Here is a 19,322-nt window from a genome sequence, read left to right as displayed (position 1 = left end):
TTCAGGTCATATCCCAAAGAGGATAAGTAAAGCCCATGCAGACATCTGGGGAGACAGGGTACTACTGTTGGAGAGCTATTGAATTTCTCACTGGATGTTTCATTAAGATTTCAGGAATGTACTATGATTACCTGATGGCCATTAACGCTGTTAACATCCCTACCTTTCCTTTCTCTTATCTCCAGGATTAAATGGCTACAAAATGGAAGTCAAGGCCTCTTTGGACTGGTGCTTGAAGATTATATCTACATTCTCATCGATACATCTCATTCAATGAAGGGTAAACTGCCTCTGGTGAAAGAGAAGATTTTTCAGCTTTTGAAGGTTAGAGAAAGCAGTCATTACCCCTGACTTTGGGGACCCATTTACTGGCAATATGGTCTCAATCTATTATCATTTACTGTGGGATAAGGAACCAATGGGAAGCTGAGCTCTTAAAGCTATGGGCAAGAGGAATCAGGGACTGTGTGAGGGCAGAGTCTAGGTTCCTTAGCAAAAATTCAGAAGGGTTCCTCCTTATCTTTTTTAAATGACAAAATCGGTACATCTTCCCCTTGTTTGGAAGGCCTAGTGGACAGTATCATTGCCTATGGCTTTAGAAGTTTTCTTTATTCTAAAACCTTGTTGATGGGAGGGACTTTGAGTCTTTTGTTATTTCCTCCATGACCCCAATGTGGAAGATTTGACATTTGTGGTATAAGGCAAAGAAAGCAGAGGCTTTCTAGATCACAAACGTTTTATTTCTATTTCCTAGCATGGGTTATCAGCATCCAGATGAAATGCCTTTAACTTTGAAGAATTGGTTTTTAATATAATTTTTAATATCCACAACTAGAAAAGTTGACTCCATCCATTGTCTTTGATATTTATTTATCATTCTGTGAATTGTCCAAAGTACCTTTTGTTATATTGGGAAAATGAATATTTTATAGTTGAATAAAATTTGTCTGTTACAGGAGTAGCTGGTATTCAAAAAAAAATTCAATTTTGTGAAGTTTGATGGTAAGGCTGTTGCTTGGCAGGGAAAACTTGCTGAAGTTAATGAAGATAATTTGAAAATGGCTGAGGAATGGGTTAAAAACCTTCAGGTAAAATGAAGATTATGATTTAGGGGAAAAAAAGCATTAATGAGTGGGATTGAATCTAATCTTATGTCTGTATTTCTTTAAATTCTTAGAAAAATGCTTTGAGAGTTGCTAAATAAATATGTTCATTTTAAATAATAATGAGTGCAGGCAGCTAGGTGGTATTGGGGATAGACCACTGGGCCTGCAATCATAAAGACCAGAGTTCAAATCTGGACTTACACACTTACTAGCTGTGTGACGCTGGGCAAGTCACTTAACCCTGTTTGCCTTGGTTTCCTCATCTGTAAAAAGGGGATAGAAGCACCTACCTCCCAGGATCGTTGGGAGGATAAAATAAGATCATATTTGTAGGAGAAGGAAATTGTAGACCACTCTAGTATCTTTGCCAAGGAAATCCCAAATGAGGTCATGAAGAGTTGGACATGACTGAAATGCTCAATAATAACAATTAATAACAAGGAGTATGTGAGAATTAGTCAATCCATTGTTAACATATTGGGTTCTGCTGAATCTAGTCAATTCTCTTTCTTTATATCTCCAGTGCTGAGCCTGCAGTACCTGGCACATAGCTTAATAAATGCTTGTTGATTGATCGGCAGATTGATACACTCATATACCGTAGTTTCCCAAGCCATTCCCCAATTACTAGATGCATCTGATGTTTCCATTCTTTTGCTATTATAAATAATGTTCATATAATCATGAATCTTGAGCTGAAAGGGACCTCAAAGACTTCATAATTCCAATTCCCTCGTTTTTGAGGAAACTTGTAGCCAAGAGAAGTTAAAATAATTTGTCCAAAGTCACACATGAAGTAGGCATCAGAGTCAGGATTTGAACTCTGGTCTTTCAATTCTAGGCAGCTAGGTGGTGCAGTGAATAGAGCACAAGGCCTGGAGTCAGGCAGACTCATCTTCCTGAGTTCAAATCTGGCCTCAGACACTTATTACCTGTGTGGCCCTGGGCAAATCATTCTTTGCCCCAGTTTTCTCATCTGCAAAATGAGCTCAAAAAGGAAATGGCAAACCATTCCAGTGTCTTTGCCAAGAAAACCCCAAATGGGGTCACAAAGAACCAGACATGATTGAAGTGACTGAATGACAATTTCCAACTCTAGACTCATTGTTCTTTCCATTGCACTATGCAATGGAATATTTTTATATAGATAATTGTTTTTCCCCATCAATATTCTTTTTACAGGATCTTCCTAGTACTAGGATCACTGGACCAGGGTAGGAATAGTTTGTATCTCTTATTATATAATATCATATGGATTTCTAAAAAGATTATACCAAATCATATTACCATAAATAATGTTCCTGTTTTTCTAGAGCTACACCATTGGCTCATCATTTGAGGAAATAAATTTTTACAATATCTTACTATGCTTGTTAAACACATAGTCAATTAAAAAGGATATCCCTTTTCTCGAAAGTTTCCCCTTTCTTGGACTGTGTAGCCTTTGTTGTTTGTTTGGTTTTTTTTCAAGTTCCTTTTTAGGAACCAAATAATCAACCAGGTACTGAAAAAGGCACCAAGAAGAGGACCAAAATCTGTTTTTTGATAAGCCAAATATGGCCATGGACCACAGCCATCTTTAAAACGGTACAGATGGCAGACCTCAGAGACCCAGATTTGTCAAGAAGCAAGAGACATCAGCAGATCACTCTGAATTTTAATCAAAACTGAGGCTTTGCAATCATCCAGAGCAATCCCATTCCCTGGAGTTTCCGTTAAAAAACAAAGAACTAATTACTGTATGAAGAAACAGTAGCTGTAAAATTCTGAGCCAAGTGATAACTTGGTCCTGGGAAAGAAAGTGCTGATTTCATACTTCAAGCATGTTAAATTGTCCAGAATTAATAACCTATGAAATCACCAAGTGTCATGAGAAACAGAGTAATGTAATGGAAAGAGCTTTAGATTTGGAGTCAGAAGGCCTGGGTTCAAATTCTAACTCTGTCACTATCTATATGATCTTAGGTGGGTTGCTTCACCTTAAGAGGTCTCAGTTTCCCTGTTTCTAAAATGTGGGGGTGGAGACCACTTCCCGTTCTAAATCCATGATCCTATGGACTGTGGCTTATTAACTATAGGTATCAAGAAAACTTTATTAGTTCAGATGCTATTTAATGGATTTGGAATTTGCAATAAATCAGTTATGATATGTGTGGTTCTCATTACTTTTAAAAGATGGAAATATAATGGGTTCTGTGTTGCAAAATCGTTAGAGATGGGAAAGTAAATGTGAAAACTCCAAATATTTGCATAACTTTTATAATTTAAATGGATGAGCTCCCTTATAAAGACTAGATCAGTTCCATTCTTATGTCATAATACCCTAAGTGGATCTCAGTTGCTTACAAAATTAAGTCCAGAACCTATAGCTTGCCATTCAAAAAGCTTTATGATCTGGCCCCTAGCTTTATTTCTTTTATTTTTTATTTTTTAAATTTTTTAAAAAATTGTTTATTTTTAGTTTTCAACATTCATTTCCACAAGATTTTGAGTTCCAAATTTTCTCCCCAACTCATCCCTCCCCCCACCCCAAGATGGCATGCATTCTGTATATCCCTTCCCCTAATCTGCCCTCCCTTCTATCTCTCCCCCTCTTCTCTTATCCCCTTCCCCTTCTATTTTCTTGTAGGGCAGGGTAGATTTCTATACCCCATTTCCTGTATTTCTTATCTCCCAGTTGCATGTGAAAAAAAATTTTTTAACATGTGTTTTTGAAACTTTGAGTTCTAAATTTTCTCCCTTCTTCCCTCCCCACCCACCCTCATTGAAAAGGCAAGCAACTTGATACAGGTTATACATGGGTAGTCATGCAAAACACTTCCATAGTAATCATGTTGTGAAAAACTAAGTATATTTCCTTTCATCCTATCTTGCCCTCCCCATTTATTCTATTCTCTCTTTTGACCCTGTCCCTCCTCAGAAGTATTTTCTTTTGATTACTCCCTCCCCAATCTATCCTCCCCTCTATTATCCCCTGCTCTCTTGTCCCCTTCCCCCCATTTTCCTGTAGGGTAAGTTAGATTTCCATATCCAATTCAGTGTGTATGTTATCCTCTCCTTAAGCCAAATCCTATGAAAATAAGATTCACTCATTCCCTCTCACCTTCCCCCATTTCTCCTCCACTGTAAAAGCCTTTTCTTGCCTGTTTTTTGTGAGATAATTTACCCCATTCTACCTCTTTCTTTTCTCCTTCTCCCAGTATAATCCTCTGTCACCCCTTAATTTTATTCTCCAGATATCACCCCTTCATGTTCAACTCACCCTATGCCCTCTATCTATCTATCTATCTATCTATCTATCTACATACATATAATTTTTTCCCCCTCCAACTACCCTAATACTGAAAAAGGTCTCATGAGTTACAAATATCATCTTTCCATGTAGGAATATAAACAGTTCAACCTTAATAAGTCTCTTATGATTTCTCTTTCCTGTTTACCTCTTCATGTTTCACTTGAGTCTTGTATTTGAAAGTCAAATTTTCTATTCAGCTCTGGTCTTTTCATCAAGAATGCTTGAAAGTCCTCTATTTCACTGAATGTGTCAATTTTTCCCCCTGAAGGATTATACTCACTTTTGCTGGGTAGGTGATTCTTGGCTGTAATCCTATCTCCTCTGCCCTCTGGAATATTATATTCCATGTCCTCTGGTCCCTTAATGTAGAAGCTGCTAAATCTTGTGTTATCTTGATTATGCTTCCACAATACTTGAATTATTTCTTTCTGGCTGCTTGCAATATTTTCTCCTTGACCTGGGAACTCTAGAAATTGGCAACAATATTCCTAGGAGCTTTCCTTTGGGGATCTCTTTCTGGAGGTGATTGGTGGATTCTTTCAATTTCTATTTTGCCCTCTGGTTCTAAAATATCAGAGCAGTTTTCCTTGATAATTTCTTGAAAGATGATGTCTAGGCCCTTTTTTTGCTCATGGCTTTCAGATAGTCCAATAATTTTTGAATTCTCTCTCCTGGATCTATTTTCCAGGTCAGTTGTTTTTCCAATGAGATATTTCACATTGTTTTCTATTTTTTCATTCTTTTGGATTTGTTTTAGTGTCTAGATTTCTCATAAAGTTGCTAGGTTCCAATTGTTCCATTCTAATTTTTAAGGAAGTATTTTCTTCAGTAAGCTTTTGGACTTCCTTTTCCATTTGGCCAATTTTTCTTTTTAAGGCCTTCTTCTCCTCATTGGCTTTTTGGACCTCTTTTGCCATTTGGGTTAGGCTACTTTTTAAGGTGTTATTTTCTTCAATTTTTTTTGGGTCTCCTTTAGCAAGCTAAAGTTTTTCATGATTTTCTTTCATCACTCTCATTTCTCTTCCCAGTTTTTCCTCTACTTCTCTGACTTGCTTCTCAAACTCCTTTTTGAGCTCTTCCATGGCCTGGGGCTGATTCATATTTTTCTTGGAGGCTTGGGATATGGGAACTTTGACTTTGTTGTCTTCTTCTGGTTGTATGTTTTGATCTTCTTTGTTACCAAAGAAAGATTCTATAGTCTTACTTTTTGGACCTTTGTTTATTCATGATCCCAGCCAATTACTTGCGTTTTAAACTCTTTGTTAAGGTAGGGGTCTGCTTTCAGTGTGGAGAATATATTGTCCTAAGTTTCAGGGGTTTTATGCAGCTGTTTTCAGAGATACTTCTAGGGACCTGTGAATTTTCAGTTCTTCAAAGGTTGTATGATAAGGGACGAGGTGCTTACTCTTTTCCTGGCCTGAGCTCTGATCTATAAGTGACCACAAGCACTCTTTTCTGCCTTGGAACTGCTTGTAGTGGAACACCACTACAAGCTCCACCATGCCAGCACTCCTCCTCACCCCAGGATCACCACCCAGAACTGTGACCCAGATCTAAGCAAAGAAAAGCAAGAGAATCCTGCACCAGCAGAGAGATCCCTGCAATCCCCCTCTGATGAGCCACTCAATTCCCCCTTAGTCTGTAAGCCAGAAACTCGGGAAGCATCCACTGCCCCCGGGCAATGCTCAGGGACTGGGGTTGGGATGGAGCTTCTCTCTCACCACTGTAGTCACAGACTTTTCCCACTGACCTTCTAAGTTGTCTTTGGCGTTTGTGGGTTGAGAAGTCTGGAAACCACCAAAGCTGCCTGTGATTCAGTCTTCTGAGGCCTGCTCCAGGTTTGCTGAGGCCTGCCTTGTCTGAGCACCCATGCCAAACTGTGCTCCTCTACCCATTCAGTATGATATACCTTTCTGATTAACCATCCAGGCTGTCTTAGGCTGTAAATTTGTTTCACTCTGTCTTTTTATGGGTTCTGTGGCTGTAGAATTTGTTTAGAGCCATTTTTTTATAGTTATTTGGAGGGGTTTGGAGGACAGCTCAAGCAAGTCACTGCTTTTACTCTTCCATCTTGGCTCTGCAACGCCCCCGCTTCCCTCCTCCCCGCTTTATTTTGTAGCTACTGCTCTAAAATAAGGGAGCTTGATCTAAGATCTCTTTCAAATCTGAGTCTGTGATAAAACAAGAAGCATTTATTAAGCACCTACTGTGTTCTAGGCACAGTGTTAGGCTCTAGGGATACAGAGACATAAATTAATCCCTTCCCTGAATACCAGGCATCTAAATTAGTATACTTTACCTGAATTCTGAGCCACTATACAACAGAACTTCTTTGAAATCCAGCTGAATTTTATGAAATGCAAAGAGAGCAACACTCACATTCACCAAATAACAGGTGACATGCAGAAAATCTGGGTTGAAAGAGAGGTGAAGAAGGGATGGATAATCTTATTAAGCTCATGCCAAGAGGTATTCAGGCAGTCTGTTTAAACTGTGTTGACAGCTGAAGGAAGAGTAACTGAGTTAGTTTTTCACCCACAAACACACATAGATAAAGTAGCATTAAAAGCTGTATCTTCAAGACAGAAAATCCATAATAAGGGCTTCAAGCTGTCCTTTGCATGCCCAGATAGAAGCATTTACAGTATATGACAGTATCCAATATAAGTTATTCAGCTTCCTGGAATCATTGGCGCTAAAGTCTGACCTCAGTGTAATTTGAATTATCTTTTGTGGTTCAGTCTCCCCCTCCCTTTTTGGAGGCATAAAATAAAAAAAAAAACCCACAACAATGTCTGTATGATTTTTTTTTTTTGTCCTGTGGGTTTCAAGGGTCAGCTTTGGAAAATATGCTTTTAGAATGGCACCACGAATAGAGTTAAGGTCAAAAAAGAGTTACATAGTTCATCATCATCATTATCTTCACTACAGATATTGTCAAAAAGGCAGTTAGTCAATAAACGTTAAGAACCTACTGTGCGCCAGGAATGTGTGCCTGGGGATACAAAGAAAGGTAAAAGATAGTCTCTGCTCCTTGAAAGCATTATAAAATGGGGGAAATAATAACGTAAACAACTTTATACAAACAAGCTACATACAGGATAACTTGTAAATAATCCACAAAGGGAAAGCACTGGAATTAATGTGATTTGGGAAAGACTTGCTGTAGAAGGTGAGATTTTAACTGGGACTTGAAGGAAGCCACAGAAACCAGGAGGTAAGGAGGGAAAACATTCTAGGCATAGGAGGTAGCCAGTCAAAATGCCCAGAAATAGGAGATGGAATACCTTGTTCAAGGAGGTCAGTGTCACTGGATCATGGAAGAGAGGGCTATGTCTCTACTTGTATGGTGTAAAAAGTCTGGAAAGAGTTGGGGGAGAGTGCAGGTTATAAAGGGCTTTGACCACCAAAGTCTTTTGTATTTGATACTGGAGGTCTTATGGAGCCACTGGAGTTTTTTGAATAGGGGGACTGGCCTGATCAGACCCATGCTTTAGGAAGATCACTTGAGAACTAAGAGATGAAAGATGATAGAGATAGCTGATTGATGTCTAATAAGTAGCATTTATTAGTCATCATTTCTTGAGGTGCCGTGACAGACATTCTAGAGTTACATAGCTAATCTCCTTTCTTCTGAAAATGATCTATACAACAAAAGGGATTTCTAGAGGATATACATAAAGTAGGGTGGAAATATTAAGCTGATATCAATATTAAACTACGTATCAAGTAAGTAACTGGAGTGTTAACTATATGATTGGAGAAAACTGAGGTGAATAGTTGTATGGGTGGATGTTTGTGTCATATGTATGAAAGCTGGTGGAAGGTGTCAACCCTTCTCTAATCAATCCAGGAAGAGTTCATAGAAGAGTAGCTATCAGAACTGAAGGGCTGTGAACGGGAGGAGTCTAACAAAGAGGCCATTCGAAGTTTGTAGCGCTGCCTTGGAAAAGGCTCAAAGGAAGGAAAAGGATGAATAAATGTGGGTTTCTTTGAGACAAAAAGATGGGGCAGTTATTGGAACTGTTATTGGAATTGATTAGGGAAGTAAAATGATACTCTGATAAAAGACTTAAGAGCAGAAGGTATATAAATCTCGTACTTCATCTATAGGAAACAGGAAGCCACTATATAAGCTTTAAGAAAGAGGTCAGATTAGCCATGGTAGGTGAGGATGTGGGTGGTCCACCATAAGGTGAGTCACCCCCTCTCCTAGGTACTGCTTGTCTTCACCCCCTCAGTGTTCTTTGTTGAGTGTCACATGCTCAGTATTTCCAGAAGAGAACTCATTATCTTTCTCACCCACCCCTCTTCCAAACTTTTCCTTTTGCTGATTAAGGTCCTGCTTTCTGTCTAGGAAAGGTTAAAAAACCTCACATCATCCTTGATTTTTCATTCCCTCTCATGCCATATGTATCCAGTCAGAGGCAGCTAGTAATGTAATGAATTGAGTACTGGGTCTGAAGTCAGAAAGATCTGAATTCAAATCCAGCCTTAGTTACTAGCTGTGTGGCAATGGTTAAGCCACTCAATCTATGTTTGCTTCAGGTTCCTCATCTATAAAATGGGGATAACAGCATCTGCCTCATGGAGTTGCTGTGAGAATCAAATTAAATTATATTTGTTAAAAAAGCTCTTAGTACATTGCCTGGCACATAGTAGATTACATATATATATATATATATATATATATATATATATATATATATGGATAGATATATATAGATATAGATATAGATATATAGATATATATGTATGTATGTGTGTGTATGTACATATATATAGATATAGATATATACATACACAGATAGATATATATATATACACATACATACATACATATATACATATATATATCTATATATCTATATCTATATCTATATATATGTACATACACACACATACATACATATATATCTATATATCTATATCTATATCTATATATAGATATATATATGTATGTATGTGTGTGTATGTACATATATATAGATATAGATATATACATACACAGATAGATAGATAGATATATACACATACATACATACATATATACATATATATGCACCCACATATAAATATTGATTATCTTTCTTTGCTTCTCTTCCTTTCCCTCAGTTGACAAGTCTTGTCAATTATTTCTTGGTTGATTCCTTTCTCTCTACTCACAAATTATCACCCAAGTTCAGGACCATATCATTTCTTACCTGGTATATTCCAAATGTTCTCTTCCAGCATGAAATATTGTCCTTCTCCAATCCATCTTCTACTCAGCTAGCAAAATGATTTTCCTAAAGCACAGGTCTGATTCATCTTTTGTTGTTATTGTTGTTGTTCAGTCTTTTTCTTTTTCTAAAAAATAGTGTTTTATTTTTTCCCAATTACACACAAAAACAATTTTTAACATTTATTTTAAAAAACTTAATTCCAAGTTTTTGTCCTCCCTCTAAACCCTCCCTAAAATGGCAAACAATTTGATGTAGGTTACATATGTGCAATCATGTCAAACATATTCCATATCAGTCATGTTGTGAAAGAAACAGACCAAAAGAAAAAAAAATGAAAAAAATAAAGAAAGTGAAAATAGTATGCTTCGATCTGCATTCAGACTTCCTCTGGAGGTGGATGGCATTTTTCATCATGAATCCTTTGGGATTGTGTTGGATCATTGTATTGCTGAGAATAACTAAGTCATTCACAGTTGATCATTGTACAATGCTTATTACTCTGTACAATGTTCTCCTGGTCTGCCTACTTCACTTTGCATTAGTAAGTCTTTCCAGGTTTTTCTGAGATCAGTCAGTTTGTCATTTTTTTATGTCTGAAAAGTAACTTTATTTGGGCCAAGAGAACTTTCTTTATACAAAGTTAATGGGTGTTTTTAAATGGCCATATAATACACTATTTGAATTGGGGTATTGGATTTTGTGGGCTTTCCCCACAAATGACATTTCCCCCCTTCCTCTATTCCTTTATTTGTTTCTTCATTTGCATTAAAAATATAATCTCAATCAAATTTTTGCAAATCATCAGGTAATTAAGTGTTCTTACCAATTGGGTAATGAAGGTGAGGCTTTGACTCAAGCCATCATGTCAGCTTTTTAGGTCAAAATGATTAGGACAGGGCATGCAGGGAAAAATAATATTCTGGATTAATGTATTACTCACCCTTCACTCAGCTTCTGTACCATTACCTACAAGAAGGTCCTCATATAAACTTATAAAAAGTACAGTACATTGAGTTGAAACTTTTAAAAGCATCCTTAAAAACTCAAGAACATCTATTGGACATGCAAGTTGCTACAGTTTGCATCATAGTATATAAAAGATTTGCATGATTGAGTAGAGCCAAGATGGAGGAGTAAAATCAGTGACTTGCTTGAGCTTTCCCCCAAACCCCTCCAAATACCTGTAAAAAAATGACTCTAAACAAATTCTAGAGCAGCAGAACCCACAAAAAGACAGAGTGAAACATATTTCCAGCCCAAGAAAACCTGGATAATTGATAGGAAAGGTCTAATGTGCCAGGTTGGGAGAGGAGCTCAGTTCAGCATGGGCCACGCGAGTAAAGACGGGGCCAGAGGAAACCTGGAACAGGCCTCAGGGGACGGAATTACAGGAAGCTGTGGCAGTTTCCAGACTTCTCAACACACAAATGACAAAGACAACTTAGAAGATCAGTGGGGAAGGTCTGTCGGACCTGGGTGAGAGAGGAGTGTGGTCCAGCCTTGCTCCTAGCACAACCTCCAGGCAGCAGCCGTAGCAACAGTGGTTACCTCCGGAGCTCTCGGGCCACAGATGGTGGGGGGATCAAGCTGCTGATCAGAGGGGGATTGCAGGGATCTCTTTGCTGGTGCTAAAGCAGGATTCTCTTGCTTTGCCTGTGCTTGGATCTAGGTCACAGTTCTGGGTGGTGATCCTGGGGTGAGAAGGAGTGCTGGTGTGGTGGAGCTTCTAGATGGAGAGCAAATCCTCCTCACAGTTCCAAGGCTGAAAAGAGTGCTTGTGGTCACTCATAGACCAGAGCCCAGGCCAGGAAAGGAGTAAACACCTCACCCCTTATCACACCACCTTGGAAGAACTGAAAATTCACAGGTCCCTAGAAGTATCTCTGAAAACTGCTGCATAAAACCCCTGAAGCTTGGGACAGTACATTCTCCATACTGAAAGCAGACCCCTACTTTAACAAAGAGTTTAAAACTCAAGTAATTGGCTGGGATCATGAATAAACAAAGTCAGACTATAGAATCTTTCTTTGGTAACAAAGAAGATCAAAACATACAACCAGAAGAAGACAACAAAGTCAAAGCTCCTACATCCAAAGCCTCCAAGAAAAATAAGAATCAGCCCCAGGCCATGGAAGAGCTCAAAAAGGAGTTTGAGAAACAAGAGAAGTAGAGGAAAAACTGGGAAGAGAAATGAGAGTGATGCAAGAAAATCATGAAAAACGAGTCAACAGTTTGCTAAAGGAGATCAAAATAATACTGAAGAAAATAATACCTTAAAAAATAGCCTAACCCAAATGGCAAAGAGGTCCAAAAAGCCAATGAGGAGAAGAAGGCCTTAAAAAGCAGAAATGGCCAAGTGGAAAAGGAGGTCCAAAAGCTCACTGAAGAAAAAATTCCTTAAAAATTAGGATGGAGCAAATGGAAGCTAATGACTTTATGAGAAATCAAGAAATTATAAAACAAAACCAAAAGAATGAAAAAAATAGAAGACAATATGAAATATCTCATTGGAAAAACAACTGACCTGGAAAATAAATCTAAGAGAGAGAATTTAAAAATTATTGGACTACCTGAAAACGATGTTCAAAAAAAGAGCCTAGACATCATCTTTGAAGAAATTGTCAAGGAAAACTGCCTTGATGTAAAATAGAAATTGAAAGAATCCGCTGATCACTTCCTGAAAGAGATCCCCAAAGGAAAACTCCTAGGAATATTATAGCCAAATTCCAGAGTTCCCAGGTCAAGGAAAAAATATTGCAAGCAGCCAGAAAGAAACAATTCAAGTATTGTGGAAACATAATCAGGATAACACAAGATTTAGCAGCTTCTACATAAAGTGATTGGAGGGCTTGGAATATGATATTCCAGAGGTCAAAGGAGCTAGGATAAAAACCAAGAATCACCTACCCAGCAAAAGTGAGTATAATCCTTCAGGGGAAAAGATAGACATTCAATGAAATAGAAATAGAGAACTTTCAAGCATTCTTGATGAAAAGATCAGAGCTGAATAGAAAATTTGACTTTCACATACAAGACTCAAGAGAACCAAGAAAAGGTAAACAGAAAAGAGAAATCATAAGGGACTTATTATAGTTGAATTGTTTACATTCCTACATGGAAAGATGATATTTGTAACTCATGCAACCTCTCTCAGTACTAGAGTAGTTGGAAGGAATATACATACATACATACACACACACACACGCATATATATATATGAACAGAGGGCACAGGATGAGTTGAAGATGGAGGGATGATATCTAAAAAATAAAATTAAGGGGTGAGAGAGGATTATACTGGGAGAAGGAGAAAGGGAGAAGGAGAATGGGGTAAATTATTTCACATAAAAGAGGGAAGGAAAAGCTTTTACAGTGGAGGGGAAGAGGGGGGAGGTGAGAGGGAATGAGTAAACCTTACTCTCATCATATTTGGCTTAAGGAGGGAATAACATACACACTTAATTGGCTATGGAAATATATCTTACCCTACAGGAAAATAGGGGGTAGGGGGTTAAGAGAGATGGGGATGATAGAAGGGAGGGCAGATTGGGTGAGGAGGTAATCAGAAGCAAAAACTCTTGAGGAGGGATAGGGTCAAAGGAGAGAATAAAATAAACAGGTTGGGGAGATAGGATGGAGGGAAATATAGATAGTTTTTCATAACATGACTATTATGGAAATGTTTTGCATAATTACACTTATATAACCTATATTGAATTGCTTTTCTTGTCAATGAGGGTGGGTGGGGAGGGAGGAAGGGCAAGAATTTGGAGCCCTAAGTTTTGAAAACAAATGTTAAAAATTGTTTTTACATGGAACTGGGAAATAAGATATATAAGCAATGGGCTATAGAAATCTATCCTGCCCTACAGGAAAATAGAAGGGGAAGGGGATATATCGAGAAAAGGAGGGGTTGATAGAAGGGAGGACAGATTAGGGGAAGGGGTATTTAGAATGCACACCATCTTGGGGTGGGGGAGGGGAGAGATAGGGAGAAAATTTGGAACTCAAAATCTTGTGGAATGAATGTTGAAAACTAAAACTAAATTAATTAATAAAAATTTTGCATGTTAAAATATTTTCTTATGCAATTCATCAATTCTTATAGCACAATAGTATTCTATCATAATCATGCACCACAACTTGTTTATTCATTCCCCAATTGGTGGGTATCCATTCAACTTCCAATTCTTTACCACTACAAAAAGCTATAAATATTTTTGTACAAATAGGTCCTTTTCCTCCATTTAAAAAATCTCTTTGGGATACAGACCTAGTAATAGTATTGTTGAATCAATGGGTATGCACAGTTTGATTGTCCTTTGGACCTAGTTCCAAGTTGCTCTACAGAATGGTTGGATCAGTTCACAACTGTACTAACAGTGCATTAGTGTCCCAATTTTCCCACATCCACTCCAACATTTATCATTTTTCTTTTCTATCAGATTAGCCAATCTAATAGGTGTGAAGTGGTATCTCAGAGTTGTTTTAATTCACATTTCTCTAGCCAATAGTGATTTAGAGCATTTTTTCATATGACTATAGATGACTTTTATTTCTTCATCTGAAAATTGCCTGTTCCTATCCTTTGACCATTTATCAATTGGGTGATCACCTGCATTCTTATAAATTTGACTCAGTTCTTTATATATTTGAGAAATGAGGCCTTTATCGGACACACTGACTGTAAAAATTGTTTCCCAGATTTCATTTAATTGTTTTCAACTCTTCGTGATCCTATTTGGGGTTTTCTTGGCAAAGTGGTTTGCCGTTTCCTTCTCATTTTACAGAGGAGGAAACTGAAGCAAACACAGTGAAGTGACTTGCCCAGAGTCCCACAACTAGTAAATGTCTAAGGCCAGATTTGAACTTAGGATGATGAGTCTTCCTTATTCCAGGCCTAGTACTCTATCCACTGTGCCACCTAACTGCCCCAAGTGATTCCTCTACTAAATAAATTCTAGTAGTTTTTTGTTACTTCTACGGTCAAATACTAATACCTCTGTTGACCACTTAAAGCCCTTTATAATCCAGCTCTATCTTTCCTCTTCATATACTCTACAATCCATTCAACTTGACATCTTGCTTTCCTTCCTATGTGACACTTCATCTCTCATCTAGGTACTCCAATCCTGGGTAGCTGGGTGGTTCAGGAGATAGAATGGCAGCCCTGGAGTCAGGAAGACCTGAGTTCAAATGTGGCCTCAGACACTTACTAGCAGTATGTGACTGGGCAAGTCATTTAATCTCTCCCTCAGTTTCCTCAACTGAAAATGGGGATAATAACAGTACCTACTTCACAGGATTTTTGTGAGAATAAAATGAGATAATATTTGTAAGATCATAGTGCCTGGCACATAATAGGTACTTAATACATGTCATCTTCCTTCCTTCTTTCCTTCCTTCCTTCCTTCCTTCCTTCCTTCCTTCCTTCCTTCCTTCCTTCCTTCCTTCCTTCCACTTTCTCCCTTTCTCCTAGAATTTCTAATTTCCTTCAAAGTCCAGCTCAAGTGGTACCCCATACATTTGGTTTTCCCCTATTTCACCCAGCTGGTAGCACTCCCCCCTCAAAATTACATTTTATTTGTTTTATACATACTTTGTTTATATTTGAATACATGTGTGTTTGTATTAGGGAGGGGGGTTCCCTATAGGATGTATGTTCTTTGAGGGCAGGGACTTTTTCATTTTTGTCTTCTTATCTCTAGTGCCTGGCACATAGTAAACACTTAATCCATGTTTATTGACCAAAATGATTTTAGCAGGTTAGTTAGAGTGATGATATTGAAAGTGGGGTATTGAATGAGAAGGATATTGTTGTAAATCCTAGTAAATGATCAGACTCTGCACCAAGTCAGTGATTTTAGAGATAGATGGAAGCCCATGGAAAGAACTGCAATTTGGCAATTAATTGGATGTTTAAAGTAAAAATTAGAGAAATTTATCTCTGTTTAGTAATATTTCAGTGTTGTCTTTCTTTTTAATCCTCTCCCCCCTCCCTCCCACCCCCAGGTTGGAAGTTCTACCAATACAATGGATGCCCTTAAAACTGCTTTTGCTGATAAAGAAACAAAAGTAATCTATATTCTGACAGATGGGAGGCCTGATCAGGTATTATTTTATCCACAGGGAGAACAGGGAAGAAACAGCAGGAAATATTTGAAATGGCACTTTGTGGATGAGCTAAGCCCACTAGCTAAAAAACTATTGAGAGAGTTCCCACACTTTCTTTTTTGGTTGGAAGCCAGCTTTTCCATCTAAAGACACTGGGAATAAAATGGATGCAAGAAGAATTACTGACTCTTTAAAGTTATACACAACTATAAATACAAATAATGCTCCAAGAAAAAGAGAAGATGCCTTGCTTGTGAAATTACGTGTTGTAGCCCATGGAACAAGATATTGGAATTTGATTTCTGGCTGGAAAAGATCTGATGAAAATACAGTAAGGGAAAGAGCCAGTCAGGGGCATACTTATGTATATGTTTAGAACTGGTGCTAATAGTATCTTTTAGGACCTTATCATTTTCTTCCCTCTTTCCCCCACTCACATCTCTATCCTATCATTGGTTAGGATGTCATTACTGAAGGTTGCTACTGAAGGTTAGATTGAATGGAACTGAACAGCTTCTTTCTCTAAAAACCATTTAATAGAATAATACAGGTAGCCACTCACTCATGAGTTTCCAACCAGTGACCATGCCTGTTCTGGTTGGGTTCCCTTCTCACCTCATGAATTCCCTGCCCCTCCAAGTCATGGGAGATGTGTTACTGAAATCAAAAGTTGAAGCATAGAATGTATTTTCATATGAAATAATGTAGTATAGAGGTTAGTTTTTGAAGTCAGCCCACAAAAATCCTTTCCGAAGTAGAAAAGAGATAAGTTCAAGGATTGTGTTAGATTGACTCCATCTTCTTAGTAAATTAGATTAGGTCATTTGTTGGAAGTAAGGAAGGCAGATTTGGGATTTATGGATGAAAAATGTTTGGAAAACCTGCTGCCAAAAATGTAATAGATGCCAAATCATTCTGCTTCTGCCTCCACATCGGTCTCATCTAACCCCTCCTTTCCATTCACACAGCCAGCACCTAAGTTCATGCCTTCATCCCTCTCACCCACATTATTGCAACAGCCTCTTAATTGATCACCCTTATTTTCAAGTCTTGCACCATCTTACACACTGCTCCTGAAGCAATTTTCCTTAAATGTGTATTTATCATCCTTTACTCAATCAACTGCAATGGTTTCCTGTTATTTCTAGGATAATGTATTAACTCCTCTATTTAGCTTTTAAAGGTATTCACAACCTGGCCCCAACCAAGCTTTCCAGCCCCATCAGACATTACTGTTCCTCCCCAGCCTCTTCTAATATTCCCGACTGCTACTGTCCTCTCTCCAAAACCACCTTGTATTTAATTATTTAGTACTTCTCCCCCATTTATTCAGTTTTTATTTTGCTGCATGTACTTACAGATGTACTTTTCATCTCCCTTATTAGAAAGCACACTCTCTAGTATGGGAGTGTTTCGTTCTTTTTATTTGTATCTTCAACACTGAGCATAGTGCCTGACCTGTAATAGGCACTTAGATTCTTCTTGATTGATTAAAAGAGAGTCAAGAAGGAGATTCTGAGTCGGAGTGTAGGGCCACTTCAAGTCAGATAGAATGAATTTGTAGTTGGCTACCAAACTGAAAGCTTCTTAAAGGCAAAGACTATGTCTTAGTCACTTTTTATCCTTCAGTGCCTAGCATAGCATAGAACCTTGTACATAGAATGCTGTAGTATAAGTCATAGATGTCAAACACATGGATGGCAATATATTAAGGCCAAAAAAAACCCTCCCAGTGCAGCTCGAACTAGATTAAAATGCAATTGGGAAATATTTAACAAAATAAAAATACAATAGAAATAGATAATATTAAGAAGTGGTTTTCTGAGTCAATATATAGCTGACAGAGATCTTCATGTATGGTTAGTGACTCCATTTCTACTTGAGTTTGACTTAGTTTTAAAATTTAGTGTTATTTGTGTTTTATTGTATTTTTATTTATTTTGTTAAATATTTCCCAATTATATTTTTATCTGGTTTGAGCCTCTCTCTGTGTGGCAGGCCACAAAAGGACCTTTGGGCCTCTTGAGGTCTTGGAGACAAAAGACCCAGATCTGAGTCCAGGCTCTGACTATAGATGTATAATTGTTGGCAAGTTTTTAACTTCATTGAGTCTCATCCTCAAAATGGGATTATTATTATTTGCATTACATTCTTCACAAAGTGGTTATTAAAAAACAGCTCAATGAACCTTTAAAGTGCTACATAAATATGAATTATGCCATGTGTTGAGTTAAATTGAATTGATCCCTTTGGCAGGTTTGTTAGTTTGTCTCTGGCTTGGCTGCCAGAAAGCAGATGGTGGGAGTGACCGAGGATCGGCGATTGTTGTAATGGACTAACACAAGGTTTAAATACAGTGCACTGAGTTTCATTCCCTAAACTTTGGGAAAAATTCTTGACAACAAAAATCCTCTGTAAATTTATTTGGGTCTAAGAGAATCAGGTCCTTTCTTTATCACTATAGGAATGGGAATAAGATAGGGACACTCATTTCATTCTTCTTTCCCAGCTCTCTCATGACCTCATTGTTGTTATTGTCGTTTGTCTTTCATTCTTGAAGAGGACCATGACATTAGGAAGGTGATGCCCTGACTTGCAAGTGAATTGGGTTTAAGGGAAGGAGGGCTGTGCAAAGTCACCAGCCTCACTTTCTCCTCCAGAGCCATTTGGATCCAGTGACCAGATATAAATCAGGATGACTGGAGATGGCTCTGGCATGACCTCATTAATCTTTAGGGGGAGGCATTAGTATGCCATTCGAAGACTGCATGAATGCTAAGATAGGTCTCCACATTCCTTGGCTTCAACAAGCATAGAATTGGTTCCATTAGAATGTAATCTCCTTGAGGACAGTGACTATTTGCCTTTTATCTTTGTATCTCCAATAGTTAGCACAGTGCTGGAAAGCCCAATACTTCGCACAGAATAAGCTCCTAAATAAATGCTTATTGATTGATTAGTTTCCCTTAAGCGTTTAGTTTATAACCTTTGCGCTTGCTGCCACCTACTCTGGGTACAGATCATCACCATCAGAGTTAAACCCATTTTTTTGAAGTACAGGGAACTATAAGTCCAGTTGATTCTTTAAACTCATAAATCATATCAATTGTTGACTGTTACGTGCATAACGACCACACTCAAATCACTGACTTTAAAATGAAAGCAACACATCTATGGTTTAGTCATGAACTTACAAAATGAAAATTGCTGGTGTCACAGTGGCATGTATACTAAAGAATTATTCTCTTCTTTTCCCCACTTTTTTCTTTCTCTTTCTCTCTTTCTCTCTTCCCCCACCCTTTTTCTTCCTCTTCCAATTACCCTTCACCCACCCCTTTCTGTCCTTTAAAAATAACCAACAATAGCCTGTAGAAAAGATTTTTTGTCAAATCCAACATCGAAAGAAAATCCCTATTCATACAATCTCCTTCAACTGCCATGATGAAGATGCCAACGAATTTTTGAAGGAGCTCTCCCTGAGGACTGGAGGAGAATTCCATTACTTTCATTTTGGTTCCCCGGATCCTTTGGAGCCAAGTGTTTACATAATAAGAGAGTCTGTCTGACAGGGAAGGAGGTGTTC

The 19,322-nt window shown here is 38.0% G+C and overlaps 1 protein-coding gene across 1 annotated transcript in view; it reads left to right on the top strand.

Moving 5' to 3' along the window:
* Nucleotides 1-19,322, top strand: part of VWA3B (von Willebrand factor A domain containing 3B) — a 200,534-nt gene that overhangs the window by 99,907 nt on the left and 81,305 nt on the right. The window contains 4 exon segments of the mRNA XM_078146122.1: nt 186-324; nt 957-1,088; nt 15,638-15,736; nt 19,105-19,299. Coding sequence (XP_078002248.1) covers nt 186-324; nt 957-1,088; nt 15,638-15,736; nt 19,105-19,299 — 565 coding nt within the window.

The sequence above is a fragment of the Phascolarctos cinereus genome, unplaced genomic scaffold (genome assembly GCF_003287225.1).
Source record: "Phascolarctos cinereus isolate Bilbo 61053 unplaced genomic scaffold, phaCin_HiC Scaffold_726;HRSCAF=1367, whole genome shotgun sequence".
Lineage (NCBI taxonomy): Eukaryota > Metazoa > Chordata > Mammalia > Diprotodontia > Phascolarctidae > Phascolarctos > Phascolarctos cinereus.
This window is presented reverse-complemented; position numbering and strand designations above follow the sequence as displayed.